This window comes from Pteropus alecto, unplaced genomic scaffold (genome assembly GCF_000325575.1).
Source record: "Pteropus alecto unplaced genomic scaffold, ASM32557v1 scaffold13, whole genome shotgun sequence".
Taxonomy (NCBI): domain Eukaryota; kingdom Metazoa; phylum Chordata; class Mammalia; order Chiroptera; family Pteropodidae; genus Pteropus; species Pteropus alecto.
This window is the reverse complement of record NW_006434373.1, coordinates 10,037,702-10,064,865: the sequence shown is the minus strand read 5'-3', so window position 1 is coordinate 10,064,865 and position 27,164 is coordinate 10,037,702. Positions and strand designations below refer to the sequence as shown.

Sequence of the window (27,164 nt, the reverse complement as noted above, 5' to 3'; positions counted from 1 at the left end):
TGCTGATACTGCTGGGGAAGGGACCTTGCTTTGAGAACCACTGGTCTATACAATCAGGCTTTGTGAGATACACTCTTGTGATGGGTCTAATTTGTATGCTTGGCACAAATTGTACCAAGTATTCTTGACAAGCAAATATTGCTAATTCTAGGGGAAAGAAATGGATGCTATGAGAGTAAGTTATAAACATAACCACTCAATAAATACCCTCTGAAAAGCGATGTTTTTAATCACCCGGAAGTGGCATTGCTGCTGATTTTGTGTGTGTGCCTTATCTGTCAATTGTTTTGCAACTTTCATTCAAATGAATTAACATCTCATGACTACTATTTCCATTTCTGCCTTCTAAAAAGGAGACAGCTATTTACAACAGCAAGAAGCAGACCCAAACTTTGTTCTTAATGCCTCTAGTCACAGGCAAAAATGTAAAGGGCAATTTACCCAAATAGAAGGGAAAAAAAAGAATTAAAAAAGGAAAGAATGAAAAGAAAGTACTGACTCACTGCAGACAGCTGCAAAATGTTGCCCTTGGGATAGAGGGTAACTCAATTGTGAAATAATGGCCAAAGCTCACACTCTTAATAACTTTTTCTTAGCCCTCGAGAAAGCTCCTCCATTTAACCGAGATGCTTGGCAGAAGGTGCTGCTGTTTAGTGGCTGGCCTAGCGGGAGGCCTGGGTTGAAAGCTCTCCATTTATACAAACTCATTTGCATTTATAACGCTTTTATTTTAAATCTCCTCTACATGTAAATATTTTGGTCTCTTTTCCTCAATTTTTAAAAATAAAAATATTGTAGTGAATGTGAGCCTAAATTTTAAAGGTGAATCCGGTGGCCTCTCATCATCCCTGAAAGATAAAGTAGAAACAGTAGATGACTCTAAAGACCAATGTGGAGTTGTACCCCATAAAGAACCTCGCAGAGGTCAATTGGAGGTCCCATTTCAGATTTTTTTTTTTTTTTATTGGAATGCAGGGGAAGAATTACTTAGAAAAGGAACATTTGCTTGAAGAGGAGGTGGTTCGGTATCTTTTTTTTACAAAAAGCTGGTAGTTTCCTGTTCCTTGGTATGTGCTCAAATAGGCTCTCATGTTTCTAAGTAGCAAAACAGTAGAACCAGCAGAAGGGGGCTTGCTGTCTCGCACAGTTGAGTACACAAATGAAGGGGCCCTAGGGCCAGCTTACCTCAGCTTCTGACCACTGGTGGGGAATCTCTTGGCATTCTCAGACCTCCAGAGGCCTCTTGGGTGGACACTGGGTGTGACTTCCCCTCCCTGCTGCACTGCCAGCCAGTGCCTGCCCAGAGGAAGTATACTAGAAGTGTCTCTTTTAGAGCCTTCAGGATTCCAGCAGACCCTCTGAACGTGGGACCTTCCAGAGCTTTTCTGAGTACATCTGAGCCCCACATCAAGAGGAGAGGAATCAACTTACTCGAAGGTAGCTTGGTTCTCAAGGCTAACACTGGCCTTGATCAAACTGCCTACCACGTTAGTTCTACAAACCCAGGTCTCTCACACTCCCAGCATGGCTTGCGAAAACCCTCTTGTGATCCAGGTTTGGGTATATAGAACCCAAGTTCTATATACCCAAGTGAAGACTGACGTATTGGTCATCCACACACTTGCAAATTCCAATCTTCTTGGCCTGTGAGTATGGCTTGACTATTGCAGAATTTTAATAATCTTTCAGGAAACATGATGCATTTCAGTTCAGTGCTTTGTAAGTGCTATTCTCCTCCTCCCTCCTACCCCCTACTTGCTTGCTTTCAGCTTCTCTTTAAAGTAGACTTTAAAGTGAGAGTCATATGTATGTCATTTAGATACAGAGAGCAATGGCAGATAAAAAAACAGACAATATTTTTGAAAATGGAGGCAAAGGTGATATGTTTGTTGCCTAACTCTCCAGCAGCCTACTGTTCCTCCAGAACATTGTCTCTTTCAGGACTGCATTCAACATTTACTTTCCTATAACGTGGATAGGTCGAGGTGCCCACCTAAGCTGCCTTGACTTTAGATCGGAAATCCCGTCAACACATTACAACATTACAAATACTTGTAGCCTTATCTACCATCGAACCCTTCTACTTAGCCAACTGGCTTTCTTACCTCCTCCACACCTTGATTCATACCATTCCTATCCAAGAAAGCTTACTGCTTTCTCCACCCTTCTTCAGAATTTACTATAAGACTTACCTCAAATCTTACCTTCTCCATAAGTCTTTCTCTGATTACCTTAGGCCCTCCTTCTGAAAGTCTATCATATTTCACTTTCTCAATACACAAACTTAGAGAAATTTGCTGTTAGGAATGCCTCGGCTAAGGGCAGTTTTACCTCCCAAGGGACATTTGGCAATGTCTGGAGATATTTTTGGCTGTCCACAACTGGGAGGGGGGTGCAGTGGTAGAGGCCAGGGGTGCTGCCATTGAAAAACTCAGCCTTCATTGTTTCTAGATCGAGCCTAGGTGGTATAAGAATCTTACATCCTTATAGTACTTGAAGAGTATATCTTGCACATAATTGAATATATTCAGTGGTGAGAGGCTCACTACTTCAAAAGGCTATCAATTCTATTACTGGAGAGCTCTGTTAAAAATTGTTTCCTGTGTTGGGTTGAAATCTGCCTTCCTATAAATATCTTCTGTGGCTGGGCTAATAAATCAATTCCCTTCTCCACATGGAGGTGTTTATAGAGAGCTCCTTTGTGATTCTTTACAGTTCTCACATCCCTCACCAGTCTCCACATTATGCTTTGCCCTATGACTTACCTCTACTGGTGCATGTTTCCCAAATGTCATGGTCAACTTCCTGATGATCAATAGACACAAAGTCTTATTCTTCTTTGCTTCATAGCCCTATAGCTAGTCCAGGTAATTTAGTCTTGTCATAGAGAATGCCATCTCTGTAATGACTGGGCCCATAGAGATGATACCATTGCTGGCAGTGAGCATTAATAGACTATAAATTATATAAGCCTAATACAATGTACTGTTTCTTATATTTTGTGTAGGGTATTTGTAGGATGATTGCCTTTAAAGCAGCGATAGGTCTTTTGGTTTGTAAAACCTGTGAGAAATATATTTATTTGTAAAGCAGATTGATAGTTCAGCATTACATGCAGTGTTCTTGCTTCTCATTTATGACTATACAATGAAGAAAATATCGTTTACTGCTCTGCTGTCCAGTTTGTTGGGTTAATTTGGGAGATAGTGTCAGGAACCTGGAATTGTGCCAGCTTCCAATTAGCATTCTGTGTAACCACTGATTTCACTTTACAAGTAATTACTGCAGAATTTCTCATCTACCATGAACACAGTATGCATGTTTCTAATCCCATACTTTATTCTCATCTAAAAGGAAAAGTTTTTTTAGGTTTTTTCTGTGATTGACATTTATAAAGCTTCTTGATATAAGACTTAAAGAAACGTTGCAAAAATAGTACAAAAAGGTCCATATAACTTCACCAATTCTCCCAAATGTTAATTTTTTTTTGTGGTTTCTTTATTGTTTGTTCTCTCTCCCCACCCCCATTCCCTCTCTTTGTCTCTCTGTTTGTTTTTATCGGACCCATTGCAGAAAGTTGCTAACAATACTTAAATAAGAATTTCCTAAAGACAAGACAACAGCATTCCCTTCTATAAACCACAGTGCAGGAAATTATCATTGATAGAGTACTATTATTTAATCTACAAGCCTTTCAAATTTTTCTGGTTTTTCTACTAATATCTTTTATAGCAAAAGAAAAAAATGGTTTTGTGATCCAGATCTAATTCAGAATCACACATTTCATTTAGTTTTCATGTCTTGCTGTCTCTTTTAGTCTAGAACACTTCTTTAGTCTTTCTTTGTAGTTCATAACCTTTACATTTTGTTAGTGTCCTTTGTTTCTCTTTGTCCCATTACCGGTGACATTGATCACTTAGTTAAGGTGGTGTTTGTCAGGTTTATCCACTGTAAAGTTATCGCCTTTTTTTTTTTTTGCTATTTGGTAAGGGAAATCGACACTTAAGGTGGTATTTCAACATAAGATGGTAGATGTTAAAACAGCCAGGGTGCGTAAGAGCCAGTAAGTGGATATCGCCCAACGTGGGAGTTAGCGGAAGGCCCCTGACTTGATGACACCTCAGCCTTGATTTAAGAAATGATTATGTGTCAGCCAAGGAAAGGAAAATGGGGAGGATACTCACCGTGAAACTGCTTACTGTGTTCAGGAAACTACAGTAGTTGGCAGCGTGAACTCTAGGACTGAGTTCTTAGATCACAGAACCCTAACATGGAAATCAGTACGCAGATCTCACAGAAGCTGGGCGCAGAGTGCGCTCTGTCTCTCAGGGCGTGTGGGATTCCGTAGTCCTTTCTTCCCTAATTAACACAGAGCCCAAAATAGCAGAAAAGTGAGGCATTTGTGGAAAAAATCACAGTAATTGATAGTCACAGAAGTTATATCATCAGGATATACAGTTTATTTTATTGCACTGGAAATTAATTTCCTTCTCATAGAAGATAAAAATCATCTTTGCAAAAAAAAGTCGTCACTTTTTTCTCTTATTATGGAGTATAAAAATTAATGAAAATAAAAATATGGAAAAAATGTGCAAAGGAAATGAAAAATTAACCTGAATTTGGCTTTGAAGTGCGTATCTGAGAAACCTGCTCTATTCTTTGGCTTGAATAGAAGTTAAAATTCTGGAATGGTAAAGCAGTTTAGCCTGTATCCTCTTTGACATTTAGCCAATTAAAAATTTTTATTGTAGTGGCAACATGTGCTGACTTACCCAGGCATGAGGTAGCAGATAGGACTGGAATGGCCAAGACTTTTCCAGGCTCCAAGAGTCTTCAAATTAAATTCATGCCAAGTCATTTCCTTTGTTCTCTCAGTGAGGTCATTTCTACAAGGTAAACACTAGTGATATTGTCAGCAAGGATTGTGAACCTCTGTCTAAATTTCAGTGATGTCTAGGCAAAAATAAATTTTCAAAAGAATTCTTCAAGGTTCTCAAGACGGGGTAAATATTTCCCTAAGAGAAATTGCCATGTTCGATGGCTCTTAATACTAGCTCATGGAATCTCATTCTTCAGCAGTGGAACTTTTTATAGCTACTTGCTTGTGTCTCTTCTTGCTAGGCTGGAAACATGTGCTGTTTGGCAGGGTAAACAGGCAAGCCTGTAGGATGCCTCAAGACAGTATTTTTTGTTGTTGTTAGGACATATTTTAGTAAAGTTCCACCCTTTAATATCATCCTTCTTGTGATAGAAAGTGTAGGTGGCCCGTGTTTCCACGATGTTTGTTGCATCCACACTTCCACTGCACAGCACTTTGCCACAAAGAAGCAAGTTTGTCCCATCATCTTAAGTGACAAAAATAAGACCAAAACCCATGTGAACTTTGTCATACTTTCTGATGTAAACAAATCTTAACTATGTTTGGCATAACAAAAAAGTTCTTTTACAGATGATAATTTTCAAAACAGAAGAAGCAAGGAAAAAAATATTTTGTGTGTTTCTTTTCATAGGTTGCTTGAGACTTTTCTAGAGGCACTTGGATTTTGTCTCCATCTGAAGGAATATTCAATTAAATCATCTTTCTGTCATTTGGGGGGAAGAAATAATAGATCTATTTTTTTAAAAGAGAAAATAGACAGTGTTTGAAACCCACCCTCAGATCACTCTATCTCTAAACTTTATTGAAGTAAGAAATTTGGCAAGAATGGAGTCCCACTGTCCAGGAGAGCTGCTAAACAGTTTTGGTTCAACCCATTTTCTCTGGGACCTTCTTCAGTTTCAGGTGATTTGTTTTAAAATGAATGGAGTAACCAAAAGTTCCATATTCTAATATGATTGTAGAAAAGTTGCAAGTCAAATAAAACTCATACTCATTCAGTGTATAATTAATTTCCTCTTGTAGATGCCAGACCAAAGGCAATAGTGATTTAGCACTTACATTTGTTATCATTTGTCGAGACTACAATTCTTGGGATATATTTAAAAGTTGTTAAATATTAAAGTTTCTTTACAGGGAATTTGTACTTAATAAATTTGTGTAATAACATATGCATTCCATTCAAAGTTACCTTGCCAAGTCCCCTTTTCTGGGACTTTTTAGCTTCCCCATCATTTTTAATAAACCAGGAGATCAAATGAATAACCCCCCAACAGCTCAGATATTGGATAGTTATGGCTGGTTTTAGCCCATCCAAAATCTGTAAACATTTAAAGAGAACCCCTCTTTCAGAAGATACTTTGAGCCCAGTGATATTCTCCAACCTCAGAAGGTTACTTATGGAACCAGAGACTCACTCTTCTAACTCAGGGACAGCAACATTGAGGTCTAAGAAAAATTAATGGAAGAGTAACTAAAGACACCAAAATACTCCTAAAACTTTGAAACTTGAAATGAGCAAGACTGAATATATGCAAAAAATACATTAAAAATAGTCCTTCTGTAAGCAGGGTTACACCACAGGCTGAGTAGCTTAAACCACAGAAATTTATTTCCTTACATTTCTGAAGTCCGAAAGTCCAAGATCAAGATGTCAGCAGGTTTAATTACTTCTGAGGCCTCTCTCCTCGGGCTTACAGAGGGCCGTCATATTTTTGTGTCCTCATATGGCTTTTCTTCTCTGTGATTTCAGTCCTAGTGTCTCTTCCCCGTCTTATAAGGGCACCAGTCCTATTGCATTAGGCCCCACCCTTATGATCTCATTGATTACCTTCTTAAAGGTTTTATCTCTCAGTATTATTAGCTTTCAGGTTAGGGTTTCAACATGTGAATTTTGGGGAGACACAATTCAGTCATCACAAGAGTCATGATAATAGCTACTGTTCACTGGATGCTTTGTGTGCTGGCAGTTATTGTGCCAGACAGTTCACATCTGTTAATGTAATTCGAATCTTAACATAGGTCTGCAAGTTTTTTTACCACCACCCTCCCCCTCGCCCCCCCACCACACACAAGATAGTTCTATAAGATAAGCTATATTCTCTCATTTCACAGATAAGTAATTGGGGCTAGAAAGCAAGGCAACATACCATAGGCCATACAAAGTCAGAATCTGAATCCTAGTTTATTTATAGAGTTCCTCACCAGACACCGAATCTTCCAGCTCTATACTCATAACTTCTTAAGTTGATCAGTTATTATTGTATATGAAGAAAGAATGTGTTGCTTGGAAGATCTTTTTACTTAGAACAAGAGTCAAAGAAGCATTATTTAACAGCATGAGTATAGGGAGAGAAAACCTTCTTAATGGACATGAGTTAAAGTCCTTGCTATAGACTGAATGTTTACGTCCTCCCCCCAAATTCATGGTTAAAACCTAACTCTCAATGTGATGGTATTTGGAGGTGGGCCTTTGGGAGGTGATTAGGTCATGACTGGGATTAGTACCTTATAAGAGGGACCCCAGAGAGATCCCTTGACCCTTCACCATGTAAGACATAGGGGGGAAAAAAAAATCCATTCACGAACTAGGAAGTAGATCCTCACCAGACACCGAATCTTCCAGGGCCTCGATCTTGGACTTCGCAGCCTCTAGAACTGTGAGAAATTTCTGTTGTCTAGAATTCACCAGGTATATGGTATTCTGTTATACAACCCAAAGAGTCTAAGACAGTCCCTTTGGAAAGGCTGTTTCAATAGTGAAAAAGGGTGCCTGGGTCCATACTTATCCAAGCGCGGTCCCAGACCAGCAGCTTCAGCATTTCCTGGGAACTTGTTCAAAATGCAAGTACCAACCCAGTCCTGAATCAGAAACTCTGGAGGGTGAGACTCAGCAATCTGTGTTTTAACCAGATTCCAGCTGAGTTTTGATGCTTCTAGTTTGAGAACTATTGCTCATATTATCTTAGGGGAGAGCACTGCTGAAGATCAGCTGATGCTTCTTCTGCTGATTCCATATTTAGCAAATAACCACTGACTCTAATTTATGTTCCCACACTACAGTTAGGAGATGGGCTAGTTTCCTTTAGAAATATATTTCTGATTGTAAATTCATAAGATGGTTTACACATCAATTTCTTATGAGCTTGGCAAATAAATCCACCTAGCTAAGAATGATCCAATCTAAGCTTATAGAGGAAGTTTAGTTTCTGAGCCTGTGGAATAGCCCAGACCCTGATCCACAGTGGATTCACAAGGGTAGATGCCACAGAGTGAGGCCACTTAGCAGTTACTCTCATATCCTACCTCTCCTGCGGCTCCTCTTCCATGTAGGACATACAATGCAAAGGAAAGTATTGCAGGTCACCAAAAGATTGGTGATATTCAGTTCTGCTGGTCTCTGGATTATTGATACAACTGAAATGTTTCCTAGTATTATTTTATGGGTTGATGTGTATTATTATTTAATTGTAATAATAAAGAAATTAGGCGTTTTTAAATTTGATTAGACAGCTATCACAAATTAGTCAATTGGGAAACGATCCTAACTTTTATGACTAAAGCTTTTGATGATTGCTTTTGACATTTCTGGTCCTGTAGACACTGAAAATCACAGATTGGTGACAATTTAGAAGGTAAAGAGAGCTTTATGTTCATTGGCATGAATATTTGTATTTGAGATAAATACAAATCTCTTATGAGAGTGAAGGACAATGGCTTCTGGGAATTTGTTAGGATCATTACAACTAGGCAGAGTTATCTGTCATATACAGATAACAAGTCATGCTGTTGGGGGTAAAAAGAAAAAGAGGGAACATCGTTTAGAGAAAGAAAGAGAGAGCAAATGGCAGAGTAGGGATTTGGCAGTGCAGCATGGGAGGGGTTGGAGAGGCCGAGGCAAAGCATACCCAGGGCTTGGGAGTTATATTTACAACCGGACCTTATTCCATGGGAAAAAAGGGCTGACAGGGCCAGTTGGGCCTATTTGGCTACATTCTATAGTTGTCATGGGCAGAATCTGTGCTTTATTGATGGGGGTTGGGAACAATAAGAAATATGTGTTTGGTCTTATCCCAATTTAATATGTGCCTAATACCACTTTTTATAGGTTGAAAATTCAGATACGTACTTCCTGAGGTTGTCCATGAGAGAATGTTTAAATGTGTCTTGCTATTCACTTGTAATCATAGTATCTAGAGTCTAAACCAGGTAGTTAGTGTCAGGACTGAATTGAATTATAGAACACCCAGTTGATATCCAAAGAAAATTGGAAAATTGCTTGGTGTGAGGAAAATTCTCACACATTTGGTGGCCAGAAGTATTCTGAGCAGAGTAGAGTATGGAAAAGATTTTTTCCTTTCACTTAATTTCTGCCCTATCTGTAGACGTATATTAATAACAAAAACAAATACAGTAACAATAACTATTAAATACTAAGATGATATTTACTGTGTTCTGAGCATTTCTCATAAGAATTCACCTAATTCTCACAACCTTTTGAAGTTGGCACTATTATGACACAATTTATAAGTAAGAAATTCCAGACGTAGGAAGTTTAAATAACTTTCCTAGGTTCCTAAGTGGTGGAATTAGAAACTAAAAGAATCTGACTCTTTAATCGTTGTTCTTACTTGCCTTTCAACCTGGGAGGGTTTCTTTAAGAGAGGGTCTAAAATCAAAAAGTCTACCTCATACTGGTCATATCCTTTGTCGGATTAATGTATATTTATATTGTTGTTTATGAATGTTATGTCTCGCCAGATTATGGTGTTTTTGGTTAGGAGCTATTTTTTCCTATTTATTTTGTATTCTTATATTGCCCAGATATGCTTGATAAATGATTTTTGAAAGAATGAACCAAATTGTTTTCTCTGACTCACTATATATCTCGTTAGGTGTCTAAGGAAAAAAGATAACCATAGAGTCCTACATTGCCTGAACTAGAAGCTCTTTTGATATCAGAAACAACTTCCTTTCTCTGATTTTAGAGCAAGATGTGGTGGTTGCAAAATTTAATATTGGCTCCCAAATGTGCAACCATAGAGCTAGAATTATAACAAAAGCTGCTAATCTGAGATGTTTTATAATATGCAATTAAAAAAAAACAAACAAAAAAACAAAAAAAACCTACCTCTGTCTCTTCTTGGACAATCAGAGATGTTTGGGAAGGAGACAGGAAATTCTGTTTGGTGAATAGTTATTGTCAGCCACTTGTTAGTTACTTTGCAAATCTTTATCAGCTTAATTCCCCAATCATTTAATATATGTATTATCTTGATTTTAAAAATGAAGATATTTGTTCTGAGAAGTCGGGTCAGTTGGCCAAGAGGTGACATCTACATATGTTAGTATATCAAACTCAGGTCGTTGGCTTCAAAGCGTGTTTTTCACTCTCCTCTCCTGCTTCCAATGTGATGGTCATATATTCCTCTGCCCTAGATTGACCACAGGACTTTATAGGTCTCTATTACCCTCCAGTATTATATGTTCTGTATAATGCACTATATGTAGCATGCCAGAAGTTCATTTAGTAGTTCAGGATAAACTGCTAAAATGTCTAATTTCCAAACTCTAAAAATGCTACATAGTCTCCTGATAGTGTATCATTCCCAATACTTGGGACCAGTGGTTGCTGAGTTGTATAGGGAAGGAAAACTTTCTTCTCTATCCTCGTAGATTCAGTGCCTAGAGTCTTGCAAACTAAACTGACAAAAGGCAAATTAACCAGAGGAAAAAACAGATGATATTTCATAGTTACACATTGGAATTTACAAAGAAATGTGACTTAAGGAGGCAGTTAGAATTTGGGGCTGTGTACCATTTTAACCATTTAAAGGGTAATAAAGTGTAGAGAAGAGGTTAGACAAAGGAAAAGGGGTTTGGGCTTCTAGGGTGGGGGTAAGTTGTGGTAAAGTAGCTATGAAATATAATAAATAAGGGCTGTTGAGTGAGGTTTATTATGCAGATAAGAGTTGTTTCTGGAGTAGTTCTCTAGTGGTTCACCTGGTTTGGGAGAGGGAGACATCTTTACAAAGGAAATTTATGCCCTGCTTTTAGACAGGCAGGGGAGGGCAGAGCGCTAATTGCTTTCAGCTCAAAACAGTCCTTACACCAAAGTGGCATGTTTTGAGATGGACTACTATGATCCTCTTTAGTTGGTTTCTGCTTTGATCTTAGCCAACAGTTTACACAGTATTGTCATCTCTACTTTTGTTTCTTTTCTGCTTATATAGTTTAGTTTCTGAATTTCTGAGCAATACAAGCCAGCATCTTGGCATATTAGATTCTGAATTTCTTCAGTGGATTCATAATAGCAAAAATATTTTATCATTAAAAAAACATGTAAAGTCAAAAGTGTTGTTGAAGAGTCCCTGGCATTGGCACACTGCCCAGGTCTCTGGTATTCCAGCTCAGGACTAAAGAACTTACTAGGAAAGGCCAAGCTCCCCATCTTTTTTCCCCAGTGTTCACTTATTCTGTGCCCTATGGACAGCATAACTTTAATTTGAGATGAGCAAAGAGCAGTTCAAATAGAAGAGGAAAAAAGAGGGGTGGGGACCATAGCAAAATGGTACACTTCCCTACCTATGTGCTTATTTACATAATTGTGTTTTTATAACATTTCATGTGCTTTTCTGTAAGCTGATGCTGCCCTAATTATAGATTTTCAAGAGAACACTTTATTGTACCCCAAATTATATAGTGCTTTAAAAAGGTACCTTCTTACTGGCTTACCAAATACCTTATAAACTCGTAATTACGTAAAACAATTTAGGATACAGAATAGAAACAGCCTGTACTGTTAACAGATGTTGGCATTGTTACATAATTGAATACAAGGCTTTCAAAGATCTATACTATTTTTATTGTGTAAAAAGGAAAGAAATGACTCATTATAGTCATAATGTGTCACGGAGACTCCTGATCAAACAGAACGCACATGTTCTGTTCTGCGAGTTCTATACAGTGCATTGTCAATGGACTTGCTTTTGTGAATTTGAAAGTGCCACTTATTCCAGCAAATTACCTCCGTGGCATATGTACCTGCTTGTTAGACAGCTTGTGGGCACCTGGGCAAAGCAGAGGCTGGGCCCCTTATCCTGGCACACCTGCACATGGCATCCCCACAGCGCCAAGCGCCAGGGAAGTGGCCCCATTAACAGACTCGCTCCTTCAGAACCCCACTGAGGACTTACCCTCAGCATCCTTCTTCCCCACAAACTGGGAGTGGGGCTGGCTTCCTGTACCGCCGCCTTTTTCTTTTCCATCATTTTTGGGTCCGTCTTAAGACACAGTAATTCAAATTACAAGAAAGGTAACCTCAGTGGAGCACAACTGAGGAAATAAATCCTCTTAAATATTGGGTTTAATGTTTAATTTTCAATTTTTAGCACCATTGTGAAAAAAGAAAAGCTCATTATGATATTAGAATTGGAAAGACCCTTGTGTTGCTAATTAAAAAAAATTTTTTAATTAGGTTAGAAAATAAATAAAAATCGGGTTAGATTTTTGTATTATTGACAGACATCCCCATATTTTCCTCTCCAGGGAAAATTGTCTCCTGGGAACAAGCCAGAGATACATAAAAACTTATTAATTCACTCATTCCTTCAAGAGTTTTGATATTAGCCTTAAAGTATTTCCTCTCTAAGGAAATTAGCAAGCATTTTGAAAGATGAGTTGCTGAAATGGGCTTCATGTATTTTTGTCGTTTTGTTTTATTGGAATTTTCGCTTCACCTCTATTTCTATGATTCTTCCCTCAAAAACTACCCTAAATGAGATTGTTCTTCTTTATGGTACATCGACTGGCCCAGCAAAAGCCTGAAGTTGACAAATGAACTTAGCAGTAAAAAAAAAAATAAAAGCTTGAGTATAGATTGATTCATAAATGTAAGTGGCGAGTGTTGAAAGTGATGTATTATGTCACTGCAACATATTGACATTATCAATTATATGTCATTAAACAGCTAAGCTAACTGAATGATTTACTTTCTGTTTAACTGCCTTTCTCAATTAAAGGGAGCAAATGCTGAGGAACTAGGACCCAATATCAGAAACCATATATTTTCTTCTGTTAACACCAGCATCGCTGACACAAGTGAGGGGTGTGTTGGCGTTTTGCTGCGGGCTGTACCGCTCTAGTTTAAATGGTCTAAACAAGCGATTAATGATTGGGAGCAGGCCCGTACACTGTGTCCACATCTTTGCTTCAATGCGTTTCTATTTTGTCACCTAGCTAGCTGCACGCTTGGGAGACATTATTTCAGGGTAGTTTACACTATTTATTTTGCTGACATTTGTTTCCATCTCAAGAACCCTTGATATTCTTTCATATTTGTTTTTTAAAAAACATTATTTAGCATAGCAACCTTAAACCTAAACTGTTGATTTTGCAGTAGCAATACAAGTGTTCTCATTTCTGTAGTCACATATACCTGTATGGTGAAAGGTGGTCTGTTACCCTCAACTAAGAGGCTCTAGATGTTTTTCCTCAAGTTTCAGTGGTGATAACTTGAACCAGACATTCTAGTTTCTTGGGACATTGTTTTATTGTCTTGCAAGTTAACATGGTGTTTGTATTTCACAAGGCTAAACTATACACAGTATTTCTCAAATGTGCACTTGAGTAGATGGCTATGGCTACATTAACTGTTACTCTGAAGTAGAGAATTTGAACTATTAACTGACCTGCTGTATTTGTTCTCTGTGTAAAATTTTGTTATAACAGTGCTAATTGCTAAGCAGCTGAATTTGTGAAAAAGTGCACAGCAGTAATTTGCACCTTACTGTTGCTTTGCTATTAAAAAATTTGTGAATGCATACACGAGGTGCATTCAATTGATTTATGAACTTCCAAAGAACATGTTTCTCTATGGATCTTTAACAGTTGGACTTTATAGCATTTGGTTTCTATATTTGTGCTTCTGAGATGCTCTCATGACTTCAATAAGAGTTGTTGAGTGCTGAAAAGGAAGAGTAGCATTTTGCAAAAAGACGGAAACTTTTAAATTATTATGTGCTTTTGTTTATTATTTTTTGCTAGTTTTAGGGAAAAAAAGAAAAATATCACCTTTCTAGTTCCTTCCTGTCAACGTGAAATCAAGAACTGGAGTAGTCAGATTTGAGTGTTTTGGTGATGGTGTTAAAATCGTCGTTTCAATGGCAGATGGAAATGTTTCTGTTCTGTTGGATTCACAGCCTGAATAAATGCTTCTACATAATGAGAGTCTATAACAAACCTAAACCAGCAGAGTTTTATTCTTTGTTTTGTTGTGTTTTGCTCTATAAGAACAACTTCAAGTCTTAGGAAAGAATTTATTTTTGCCCTGTGGATGAGTTAGAAACATCTGCTTCAGGTAGTTTACAAATGTTACTTATTAAGCCATGAGCCAAAAACCCAGATAGGGAGTTCTGACTATGTGAAAACTGCACATTCCATGTTTTTATAAGTGTATATTTAGATTAATTCCACATAGCTCTTATTTGGATTTCTGGCAGCCAGGAACTTTTAAAAGACATTTGTGTTTTTAAAAGGAATGTGAAAAATTAAAATTTCTTTCCCGGTATAAGAGTTTTTCTGTACTTTTAAGAAATCCTACTCATAGGCAGAAAGGAAAGGTTTCAAAGGAATCTCATCTCCATATGGTTTTACTCGATAATCCTTTATCCACCATCTTCAACTCATTCCTTTGCTTTCTTGCCTGTGGCTACATTTCTATCTCTGCATCAATTAGCACAGTGATTTATACAACAAGCAAGCAGTTTAGAGGTAATGGTACACAATTAACATCTCATTCCACCATAAAGGGTATGCTAAATACCCCAGTCATTGCTTTCTCTGCCTGGAATTGAAATAAGTGTTTGTCCTAATTCATATGCTATCTGATGTGAAGTGGGCCTGCTTTGTACTGCACTACACCATTAATCTAATTATAGATAGCTGCAAATGAAGTGCTGTCTGAGCTGGGAGATTGAAGAAAATAGCCTTTTGTCATTTAGCATGACTCTGTGAAGCAGGATCACACTTTATAGGGCAATACTGCAAAATGGAAATCTCAATAATATTGCTGCCTGTTGCATCTTTTCTAATTACAACAGCATTGTAAACACGACTGGGCGCTGATATAAATAGAGCTGTAGATATGCTGTCATGTGGGTTGTCGGAGAAAGTCCTCCGAGTGCTGTTGGATTAAATGATGCATCCTGATTGACAGCTACCTTGAGACTGTGCGGATGGAGTTGTCACAGCATTATGCTAACAGGCTGCTCCAGTGACTGCAGCTGTATGAGGCGCTTTCACTGCTGTCTGTTCATTTCACCTTCTTTGCCTAGGTTGTACCTCCAAGAGGACAGCCACAGGCTTGAATTCTATTTTGAATTCTTTCATGGAGGTTTTTGCTGATTTGGTTTTGTTAGTCTTGATGCTGAGGTAGAGGGGAATGGAATGTACTTTGCTTGGCTTTGAACTCTTGCTGTTTTTCCTCGTGTTGGTTAATTGTGTATCTCACAAAGAATTTAGGAAAGGAAAAAAAGGTTGGATTACATCTGTGATTCCACCTAAGTGTTTTAATTTACATTTAATATTTTTTTCTACTTTTTCTAACACACAGATGTATTTAAAAATGTGTCATTTTAGTAGCTAGTCATTTCTGTCACTTTAAAAACACGGTTTTTCTCTGTCTCAAGTTAGGTAAGTAGACTTTTAGGGCAATATTTGAGTGTTAGGTCTCAGTGCTGCACTGTGAAAGTGATGACATAGCTTAATGTTGGAGACCCTTGGGTCCAGTCCAGAAGGTGTAAAATTCTGAATAAGAAGAGATCCTCGTATTTGAAGAAATGGATTTGTCACCTCAGTAAGTAAGTGAGGGCCAATGAACAGTATATGGCCAATGGTTCAGGATGCTAAGATAATTGATGAAAAATAATACCTGTAAAGTTTCATCATTTACCCTAATTCAGTGTTGACCGAGATGGCCCCCAGTCGACATGAAAAGACATTATAGTTTATCAACTGCACACATCCTCATTGTTATTGGAAAAATGACACAGAAACGGAAACTAGAGCTATCCTACTGTAAGAAGAACGAAACTGGAGGCTCAGAAATCACAACTGGAAAAATATGTAAAGCACACTGGCAGCACTCATTTTGCAGGGAGCCCACAGACCTCTAAGTCATACAAACATGCGAGTCCATGGAATGTGTAAAATCGCTGGTCAGTCTGGAGGCTTTTGAAAGAAGCACATGGATTTAAAATCCATAAGGAGCTCCATGTACCAAACTAATACAGACACTAGCAAGGTGGTGTTCTGTGTGACTGAATGGAGTGCATCCATGCTGAGCACTGCCCTACCGTCTGTGGCGGGGAGCTGTGCATGCTCATAGTACAGGTGGGTGTGGACATTTTAACTGAGTCTGATAGAAAGCATATATTACTCCCAGACCCTGGCGGGCTCCCTGCTTGTCCCCTACCAACCACAATGTTCTGCTCCCACCTTTATCCCTTTCATCAGGTTCTGTGTTAAGAGCTGTATTTTAGCTTTTAAAACAATTCCATTGTGTTCCTTTTCCATCTCTTGTAATTTTCTTCCCGATCCTTTCATGTCGGGAATAATTCGTTTTTCATTCTTTCTTTTGAACTTTTTGGGAGTTTACTTGTTAGACATGGTTTTACATTGCAGATACCATAAAAAGTTAATCTGCTTAGAGACTAGGCTGGGGTCATTTTACCACAATTAGGTCATGAGATAACACCTCAGCCCCTCCTGCAGTTGTCTGGATTGAGGAGTCCAGCCAGGCTAAGCCCGGAGAGCACCTGTTCTACTTACACAGTGAGGTGTGTTTTTCAGGAATTTATTAGTTTGACTGTGGTTTGGAGAGCACTCCCTAAACCCACAGAGTGAGCTTCCCTTTACTAATAACTCACAGCTACTGAACCAACAAGCAACTTCTAATTCCTCAAGCAGACGTTTCTCATGACCTTGCAGAGTTAGAAGCTTCTGGCTTCCTATAGGATTGTGCTTCTCTGTCCTGTCAACTGGCCTTTAAAATCTGGGACTCCCACCTCTACAACATCAAGTTTGTGGTTTATCTGCTTGTAAACAATAACACCAGCTTAAAAATCACACTCTCCAGGGAAGTTTTCAGACCCATTAGGAATATTTAAATGCCAAGCATAGAACGAAACTCTGCACTTGTCATAGGGTATTTTCCTGAAATCTCTCAACTAGTTGGCTGCTCTGCCCGTGCCCCCTAAGAATTCAGAGAAAACAATAAATAGCAGTTTTGATCATAAGCTTTGAAAGCCCTGGTGTACATTCTTAAATGACTTCTTTTCTGGGGCATCAAAAAGCTTTTACGGTTCTCACCAGGCAATTCATTCTGATGGGCCCATATGCTGCACTCCACTTAGATCCCATCCTGGCAAGCACCCCCTTGTACGCTGCTCGAGTGAGCCAAGAGGTTGTTTTAAGAAGGCGTGTTTGTATGGGCACGCTGAAGAGGTCAGGACAACATCAAAGGTAATCTTAAAAAGAGAACCTTCTTGCTGCCTCCTTTTTTTATATTCAGAAAGGTCATTTCTAAGCCAACTGTTTGCAACAAGGCCTCTCCTGAGGCATTTACCCCGTTGTTATTTTTTTGCTTGTGATTACAATAAGTCGCTTATCCCCCAAACAGATTTAAGAACAATAAACAAATACAAAAGGAAAAGGAACATCTCATCAATAACAAAGACCGCATCTAAAGGCATTGAGTTTTGTGACTCTTTTACATCTCTGTCCAAGCAAAGCAGGAGTCCTACAGAGAAAGGAATCCAAAAGATATGAAAATTATAAAAATAGTAGAAGGATCAAGTTTTAGTCAGGATCATGTCATTTTGGGGGAGAACTGGAGCTTAGGACAATCTTAGCACTTTATTTATATTAAGGCTTGTTTATGGTATAGCTAAAATTAGTTTTTAAGGGTATCCACTGTGGTGAAATATGATAGATTATATTATCCTCAGTATAGAAAGATACTTTACCTGAATTTAGAGTTCACATTTTAAAGTCAAATTGTGAAAAAAAAAAAAAAAATCTGTATGCTACACTTTAAACTAGACAGCTGGGCCCAGTGCTGATCAGTTACATGGAAGGAGCTGCCCAGGGTGATGCCAGCTAGGAAAGTAACTTTTTTGTTGACTCTGAAGCTTCTAGTGATGTTGAATTTTCTAAGACAGAGCACAGATACTAAAACTGTACAATTTGACACAATTCTACTCGTCTTCTCTCTCTATCCCCCTCCAGTAGATTTAATGAAGGACTTTGAGGTACAATTCCTCGTTGATAAATAGTCCCTCTGCTCAGAATGTTTATTAGACTGACAGCAGAATGCACTCTCCTGGCTTTTTTTCCTTGCCACTTATGACTCAGATGAATTTTAATAGGAGCAAAAAGCTTTTATTTGCACTGTAATTTCACTTAAGGATCATATCTTTCAGAAACTGGCAGACACTTGTATGTCTTGATTGCAAAACACACACTCAGGAGTAAAGAAACATGCAAAAGATGTTATTATTCAACCTGTCACAGTGTCGTAAATCTGCTCTGAACTCAGGCCATCAAAGCTCTTCCTTGGCGCCCTCCCCCCACTCCTTTTTAAATAGGCCCTGTGAAGAACACACTTAGAGATTTCCACCTTCCCTGTGCCGAATTAAAAGGGGAATTCTATTTTGCTTTTGCATCCCTGCCATCTTGATGCCCACAGGAGGCTTTGAGTTACAGCAGCTTTTTTGAACAAAATGGAGCTGCCTTGCTGCTGCATCTGTCTACCCAAGGGAACTGTGATCTGGTAGGAATCCAGAAATCTTCAGGTGGTCGTTCGTACTTCACCGACTAACACTTCCTCAAACACTTCTGTTTGGATAGAGCAAACTGAGGCTTATATGTTTATTCACAGAGATCTAGGGTTTTTCCTGCCGGGCAGAAATTCTCTGTATTAGAAATGTTCTGTTTGACCGAACTACCTTGAGTGTGCCCCTAATTGTTTGAGAGCCACCTACAAAAGTTGCAATTAAAATACTTGGTAGTGCATATTGTTTTCTTTTCATGGCTTTAAAATCTTGATATTATTGTCCCTCAATACAGAAGATTGTCTCATAGTTCATCTGTATCTACCCTAACCATCTTGTTACAGAAAGACTATAAAATGCTGAGCCTAAAAAGAAAAGCTAACATTTTCAGTCGTGAATATAACATTTCATGTCACAGGAAGAAATATGTATTTTAAATATTATTTTGCCCAAAATGAACACTGAAACTCTTTGTCTTAACTTATTGATACATAGTGCAGCTGCTCTCTTGAGGGAAGTGGGGAGTTAGAGACAGCAGTCTGCTGCCATCTACTGGTGCATGTTCACAGAGTCACCCTTTTTCTCTGGCTGAGCCAGCTCACGGAATTTGCATTAATTGGGATAAGTTTGTAAGCGGTGAAGGGGATACAAGGAAATTTTTCTTTTCTTTATAAAGTTTTCAGATGGTTTTCTTCATGATATAGGATGTCGACTATCACAAATTAATTATTGGAGGAGTTTTTATTTCAAGAAATTTCTCAAATAACTGGCTCATAACATATACCAGAAACAAACTAATGTATTTTGTTTTTATGTGCAATAATTGAAAGCCATAAGACTTCAAAGGTGTTTTTTAAATTTAAAAGCTAAAAACCGATTTTGAAGAAATGCTACTTTTGAGGAAAAGTTCATCATTTAAAATCTTTTCTGTTTTTGCCCCTTTAGTACAAGGTGCATATCTTAACCAGACTCGCTGCAGAATTGAACAAATTTATGCTGGAAAAAGTGGCTGAGGACACGAGCAGTATTCTTCGCTCCCCGATGCCTGGTGTGGTGGTGGCTGTCTCTGTCAAGCCTGGGGACATGGTAAGGAACGCGCCTGCCTGTGGGATAGGGGCAAACCGAATGTCCTTTGCACTTCATTCTTAAGTTATACTCCCCCCACAAAACAGCAAAATAGCTCTTGTGCATTCTTTGTCCAACTGTTTCACATTTGAATTAGGTTGGTAGCAATTCTGAGTGCCTCTCCCCTCAAATGATCTGGAACTAGAGCAGAAATAAGGCCGGGTTCATTCTGTTATTTGGCAAATTTAGAGTTTTAAGAAGTATTTTATATAAAATTTCAATTTATTCTCTCTCTGTGCTTTAAGCATCCTTGAAGGACTTTAGCCAAAAAATAACCCTCCAATAGGGAACTTTTTGCATGATTTTTGGAATAAATGGGAAGGGAAGTAAGGAAAGTTAATCCTGTAATCTGTGGAGTACCAGAGCACTTCTGTAACATGATAAATAAAATTTAGGATCTCAGTTCTAAGTTTTTCATCTTTACCCTGTGACATTAAGGCACAAATCAAAGCTATGTCAATATTTCCTTACATGTTCAGTCTCAAGATAATGTTCTATGGACAGATTGGTAGGGTACATGCATTTTCTTAGAGCAGGCTTAGAAATCTCTTGATTAGCAGCAAAAGTACAAAGAAAACAAAGATCCGACCAGGAGGTTTCTAGGTATTTAAGTACTTTCATTTTTATTTATGTGCCAGAAAAGAATGGTCAAGCCTGATAGTCCTTAATGAACTTATAATAATAATGTAATTCCATTTTGTATCCCACTTAAGTCACAGGAAGTTATGTATTTTCCTGTAAGGATTGCATTAAAACTGTATTTCTTTATTGACATAATTTTTTTTATGTCAATAAAAAAATTCATGTATTTCTTTTTTTATGTATTTCTTTATTGACATAAATTTTTAAAAAGTTGAGGAAAAACTCATGTAGTTGGCATTAGTTTCTAGGAAAGTATTTACAGTGAATAGTAAGAAAAATTATCAATTTCAGTTGTTTAAATGATTAGCCCTGAAATTGACCTGTGAATTTGAAAAACTGGTTTAACAGTTGCTTTACCTGATGATATAGAAATGGAACTACCAGCTTTTCTACAAAAGGGCAGAAGAAGCTAAAGAGCTCTGATTGTTTCTTTTGCTTTGAAATCATTGACATTCCTGGAAGAACGCACTCATTATGATTTTCTCACACCCAAATGTCAAGGATTTGGGAGAGGCGACACATAAAAATTATATATATGTGTTGAATATGGGGAAAGGGTTTGCCTTGTATTTCTTCATTCTGAAGGACTAGCGAGGGTCCTAAGAAGATACACCTTCTTGGCTTTGATAGTAAGTTGTGTTATCAGACAGTCAGTGGAATCTTCTAGTGACCGGAAGTGTAGGTTGGTAAACAATGTGAGGGGGTTAATATGTAGTTTTCATTTTCCTTCTTAAGCTTTTTCTGGAAGTTACATAAGCTGTAGACTGCCATCTTGAGCTTGTCAGTCCTAATGGTGTAGCTTTCATTTAAAAAATTCATATTTGCGCTTTAAAAAACATATGTGTTAAAGTGCAGTCTTTACTTTTGCAACACCTGAGTCAAAACCTGAGCGGAAGGAGGAAGGAGGAAGGCAGCTCCTGCTGAGAGCACGCCAGGAGGGCGGGGAGGCTTCAGACTGCAGTCTTGCTCCTCTGTTAGCACCAGCTTCCCTGACTGTGGCAGCTCTTAGAGCAGAGAACAGGGAGCGCGCAGCCTTCTCGCTTCTAACAACTGCTTCCCCTAGTCTAGCTTCTCCAGATACCAGAAGGTTTAGCCTTCATACTTTCCATTTCCTGGTTAATAACTTAATGTGGGAAAGCAAGGCATTTACTAAAGCGGAACAATGTGGTATTAGTCCTTGGTTCTTTGGGGCAGCTCAGATATTGAAAACCACCACCAGTAATTAAATGTGGGTATTCAAGAGTGATTTAATTTGAGAACCGACTGGGGCCTCTATTTTATGTATTCCTTTAAAGTCAAAGTACACGGTTGGTGGGGGTGCACCCCTAGTGAATTGGCCCCTCATCTCTATGGCCTTCACCTTACTGATAAACGCTCTTTGCACGCATGTGCCTGGCCTGGCCCGGGAGAGCACATGCTTGGCTTTCATTCCTCTTTCCAGCTCCCAGTGCCGTTTCTGGTCCTTGCAGAACTTCCTTTTATATTCTGTACCATTGTGTTTTGATAAAACAGTGTTTTCTCTTGAGTTATTATTTGTGAAAAACGTCCCAAACTGCTAATACCTAAACCAAATGCAGAGTGAGATGTTTCATCGCTGGCTCTTTATAACAACTTCTATAGTTAAATCTGCCTCGTGTAATTAAAACACAAGAAACTTTCTTTGGACCAAAGGCACGGCCATTTTAAGAAAATAATACTTGTAACTTTTAAGTTTTGTGGTTTAAAATTATTTTAACACTGCAGGGCATATTGTGTTGTTCTTAGCAATAACATCAGCTGAGCCAAGGCTCCACTTCTGTCAGTAGGTAGAGAATGGAATCAATCACCTCTGTATTTTCAAGGAAAACAAGGACCAAAAAAGCAACTAAGGGACTATAAGTATTTATTTTTCTTTGAAATGTTATCTTTTATAGTTTGAGTTCCAGTTACCTGTAATTTTTATATTTAGCTGAAGTAAAACTTGATAAATCTTAGAATGGAGGGCCTGGCAATAATGTGTTTCACCAAAGTGTCACATAAATAATAATAACAAATCCGTTTTGTGAAATAAACAATTTTATCAGAGTAAAAACCTCAGGACACAATGCTTTGTGTGGCTGTTTAAAAGTAATAAATGCACTCAGAGCTTCGTGGGAAGGTCTCCCCTCCATCAGCACAGAAGCTGGATTTTACTCCAAGTGCTTTTTTCAGGTTCACACAGCAAAGGTTCTTAATACCTTTTCAGTGTCTATTCATTACTATTTAACATTAAATGTAGTAAAATCGGGGTTTTTTTAATGATTATAAAATAGCCTTTTGAACGTGTGGAGTGAGGATTCTAATTAATAAACAGTAAAGTGAATACAAACAAACAAACCAATAAGAAAGAAAGTAGAACTGAATTATGAAAGTCTAGAATCACAAATTTAATTCAGAAAACAACCAATAAAATTATATGCTTTTCTTAAATGCCTTTTTTTTACATGCCTTCCAAAAATATTTTTAATGACTGAATTTCATTTTAGTTTGAAAAATACCCATTTTTATGTACATTTAACACTATCGTAAACTGGGGCCACTTCTGTAATCAAAGTGGCATTTTTATAACTTGTTTTAATTAAAATTAATTAAATTCTATCTTTTTGATATTTTTGAACAAAAATATTAAGTACATATTCTTTCAGAATAATGGCTGACTACATTTTTCCAAGATTAGACTTACAGCTACTGAATTTGTTGCACAATTTTCATTTGACTTTGAAGTATAAAATAAAGTCATGAGCACATACTTTTGTTAGTCCGATATCAGAAACAAAACAAAAAATAATAAAAATAAGGCAACCCAATGGGATATTTTAATATTGTATTTAATTAAGATTCTTTCTAGTTATGTTTAGATTCTGCAGTCATCTCAGATTTGCATCAGAAATACTCATTTAATACATCAAAAATTAAGTGAGACATGAACCAGAAGCAGGCTGTGTACCCATTTATGTTTTTCTTTCTTAATTATTACCTTGTGACATTAGTTTGTGAGAGCAGGTAAAATAATAGATTGACATTAAGTACCTGTCGCTGGCTCTTCTTGCCACTTAGTCCGTCCAGTATTGATAAGATAGACCTGAGTATTTTTGTGGGGCCAAAGTGAGAACAATCTGCTTTGTAACAGAACTGACCTTTTACAGCAGGTAATTAGGTTGTTATTCTTGTGAACAGCATCATAGGCAAAACAGAAAAAAAAAAGAAAAGAAAAATATGCTATAAAGTGCACAAATGAAAACAAAACTTGGGCTCATTAATAGGAGTAATACCCAGATTTTGCCTTGATTTTTTTTCTCCTTGATATATATGTTCCTCAGGGGGAGGGCGCCCGAGCAGGTGCTTTGATGGCCACTGTTGCGTAGACACAGGTGCCCTGTTTCAGAGCATCATAGTCACCCCTCCCCTTTGTCCCTAAACCACCTGTAATTGAGCTTAGAGCTGATCTTGGTGAAATCTCAAATAAACTTGGTGAGAGACCTTTATTTTTCACTTTTCGAAGAAGCAGGATTTGAAACCTCCTTTGTGCTCAGATATTCCAGATGAGAAGGGTTGGACTGGGCCATCCTGATGTGTGTGTTTGTCTGGCAATAACTTGTGCTTCTCATGCAGCCCAATATCGATAACAGCATCTTTCCTTGGCAGAGGACCTGGCCTGGCTATTTGATAGATTTTCCAGTTTCTGGATACCTTGATTTGCAATCATAAAGTAATTGCAATAATTAAATTTTCATATTTTATAGCAGTGGTTTTTCAAGCAATTTATTTGACAAGATGCCAGTTTTTCATCTAAACCTCAGATTGTATTCCAAAGTATGTATGGATTCATGCATTCATTATTTAATGTTTTCAAACTTTAAATTATGAAATATTACAAACATACAGAAAGTTATAGAGAATAGTACAAGTATTTATTCTCCCCGATCACTTTTACCATGGTCGCTTCCCATTTTATTTAACAATACAACATTTCTTACACAGTGAATTTGCCCTGTGGCTTCTCCCCAGATTCTTGTCCTGCCTCCTTGAGAGGTAACTGCTATCCCGAACTGGGCCTTTTTTATCTTTTCCAGGTAACATTTATTTTTAAACATTGGTGGGAATTTTTGTCGAAAGTAACAATTTTGGAATTTTCACAATTTAACTTAATGATAATTATCAATAGAAGATAAAATATTTTTATAGCTCAATCAATAAATTAAATATTCTAGGCGCATCTTCTGCAAATTTGGCATTTGATTTTATTTTTCAAGGAAGGATCTACTTGGGATTATAGGGGTTACTATCTTTGTTTTAAGTATTTTTGAAGATAACAGTTCTCAACTTTACCAAGATTCAAAATACCTTTTCTCACCCTTTTGCGAAAGAAAAAAAAAAATTCCACTGAGTCCTTTAAAACGGCATATCTCACAGAGATACAGAATCTAGACCAATCTCTTAAAGATATTGTAAATGACATCAGTTTTCACTAGTTCTCTTTGTAACTAGAGGCTTTGGCTCCAGTTTTGAGCTAACTTAGAGGGCAGTAGGGTGTAATATTTGTCTTCATTTTAAGGAATTTTAAGAAAAACTGGACTTGTTTTATATTGGCCACAACTCTATTCTTTCCCTGATCCTCTCAGCTCCGCGCTTCGAGACCCACTGTACAATTCCAGGGGGGCAGCTGCAGGAGGGGAGCTGGGGTGAGCATGGGCAGTGGGCGGCAGTGCGGACCTGAAGTCCCCCAGAGCCAGCTGCCTTGGTTGAGTGTGTTACCTCTCCTTGCACGTGCCCTCCTGAGTGAGGCGGCTGGTGCACAGTCCCATTAAAAGAAGCCTTGGACTGGAGATAAGAGGTTTGGTGGCATTTCTGTCACCTGCCTTCTCTTTCTTTGTAATTTGATGATGGTTCGTTCCATCATTGCTTAAATACTGCACAATCTCCCAGGGAGTCTTCTCCCTCCCTCTTTGCGTGAAGATGTTGGGATGTGAATGCACATTTCTTCTTCAGGAAATATCAGGGGATATTTACCAGCCTATCTTACCGGCTCAGAAAGAGGAAGTTATTATATATCAGATTCTAGCAGTGCCTTTTAACCAAATCTGAGATGCCTTTTTTCTTATGGCTGTTAACTGCGTCTTTTTTCAGATCTAAGGGCTTTAAAATGCATTCCATTCAGGCACCTGTGTTCTAAGTAGAACAGCCTTTAAAAATGTAATTGAAGGATTTTCACTTTTGTGGAGTCGTCAGCAGGGTTGATATTGATCCATGCTTTCGGGTGGCCCAGTGCAGCAGAAGGGGAGACTGCAGAGGGCCGGTAAGCCTTCCGAGCCTTCTGTCTAATTTGGCAGAAAAATACAGAATGTAGGACAACAAAAGAAGCCTCCTTTTTCCATAAAAATTCTTTCTCTCACCCACCCTTCTTCCCCAAAAAGGGGACTTAATTTTTCAGCTGCACGCAGTGATTTGGTGCTCACTCTTGCATTGAAACAGTTGCTGTCTGAACAGGCAGGAAACAGTTTTCTTTTAATTGCTGAAATCATTCGGAAGTGCTTCATGCCCTGCTTCTATACAGCAGATGCTGTGCATTAATTGGCCTGCGTAGAAGTGACCCAGGGTTCCTTGCAGCGGGCCCAATTTTAGGCAGAGGGTTTAAATAGCTTATTTATTATTTTGTATAATCTGGCGTACATTATGTGCTCCTGCACGTGTCGTATTTCATGGTCTGCAGTTTCTAATGTCATGCGGGTTTCAAAACCTGGGTTTCTCTGGTAATGTAGTAGCAGCAGGTAAGCTCAAAATACCATCCATCAGGAGCTAATTTTTTATCCAGATACTCCAATGACTGATGAACCTGTCTTTTGTATGAATGTTTAGCACAGTAGAAAGCCATATGCCACTGGCACAGTTTCCTATGCATTCTTTACAGTTGCTAGAGAGTAGGCTTACAGGGGAAAAGCCCTCCGTGCCATTTCTGTCCTCTTGCCTATATTTAAAGGATAACACCTTTAAACCGGCCCAGGTTTTGGACGACAAAAGCGGGTGGGGGCCGTCTTAAAGGAAATCCAACTCCCATAATCATTTTCTTTATCAGAAATATGACTGCACACTCTTAATAGGGAACCTTGTTTTGTTACTCCCCGTCTGTTCAAAACAGACCTTAGCCCATTAGAAGGGCCTCCCTTGTGTGGGAAGACCACAGCTGTTACTGTAAATCTCATCCCGTCACTGTATCACCCCCATTTTGTGGCTCTGAAGGATGAAATTGAGAAATGGAATACTGTGCAGTCATCCTTTACATCTCCAATTTTAGGCCTTTGCCATCATTTTCATGCTTTTATTCCAAATCAAATAACATTAGTGAGCTACACCACCTTCTGATGAATATCTGGCATTGAGCAGAGCTTTCAAGTCTGTACTTTTGGGGGTTTCCTTTTATGTTTGGTGGAGGTCTTTTTCCCCCTTGCTCTTTTCTTTCTCTTCCTTTGAGCTTTCTTCCTGCGTTTGCAGTCTGAATGATACAAGTTGCCGAACGTGTCTCAGTCTTAACATGTTTTCCAAGAGCAATGTGTGCCGGAGAAGGTTCTGTGTCTTTTAATCTGGGGAAGGAGTGAAGCGAACTTGGTAGGAGGATATTGGGGGCTTTAATCAGAAATAAGAAGTGGTTTAAATCATTAGCACAACAAAGCATA

General features: G+C 38.3%; 1 protein-coding gene across 2 annotated transcripts in view; it reads left to right on the top strand.

The window, feature by feature from the left end:
- The window catches only part of PCCA (propionyl-CoA carboxylase subunit alpha), a 337,827-nt gene that overhangs the window by 303,177 nt on the left and 7,486 nt on the right, over window positions 1-27,164 (top strand). For both annotated transcript variants that reach the window (XM_015587373.2, XM_015587371.2), the window contains one exon: window positions 19,654-19,794. In XM_015587373.2, the coding sequence (XP_015442859.1) occupies window positions 19,654-19,794 (141 nt within the window). The remainder of the gene's footprint in view (window positions 1-19,653; window positions 19,795-27,164) is intronic.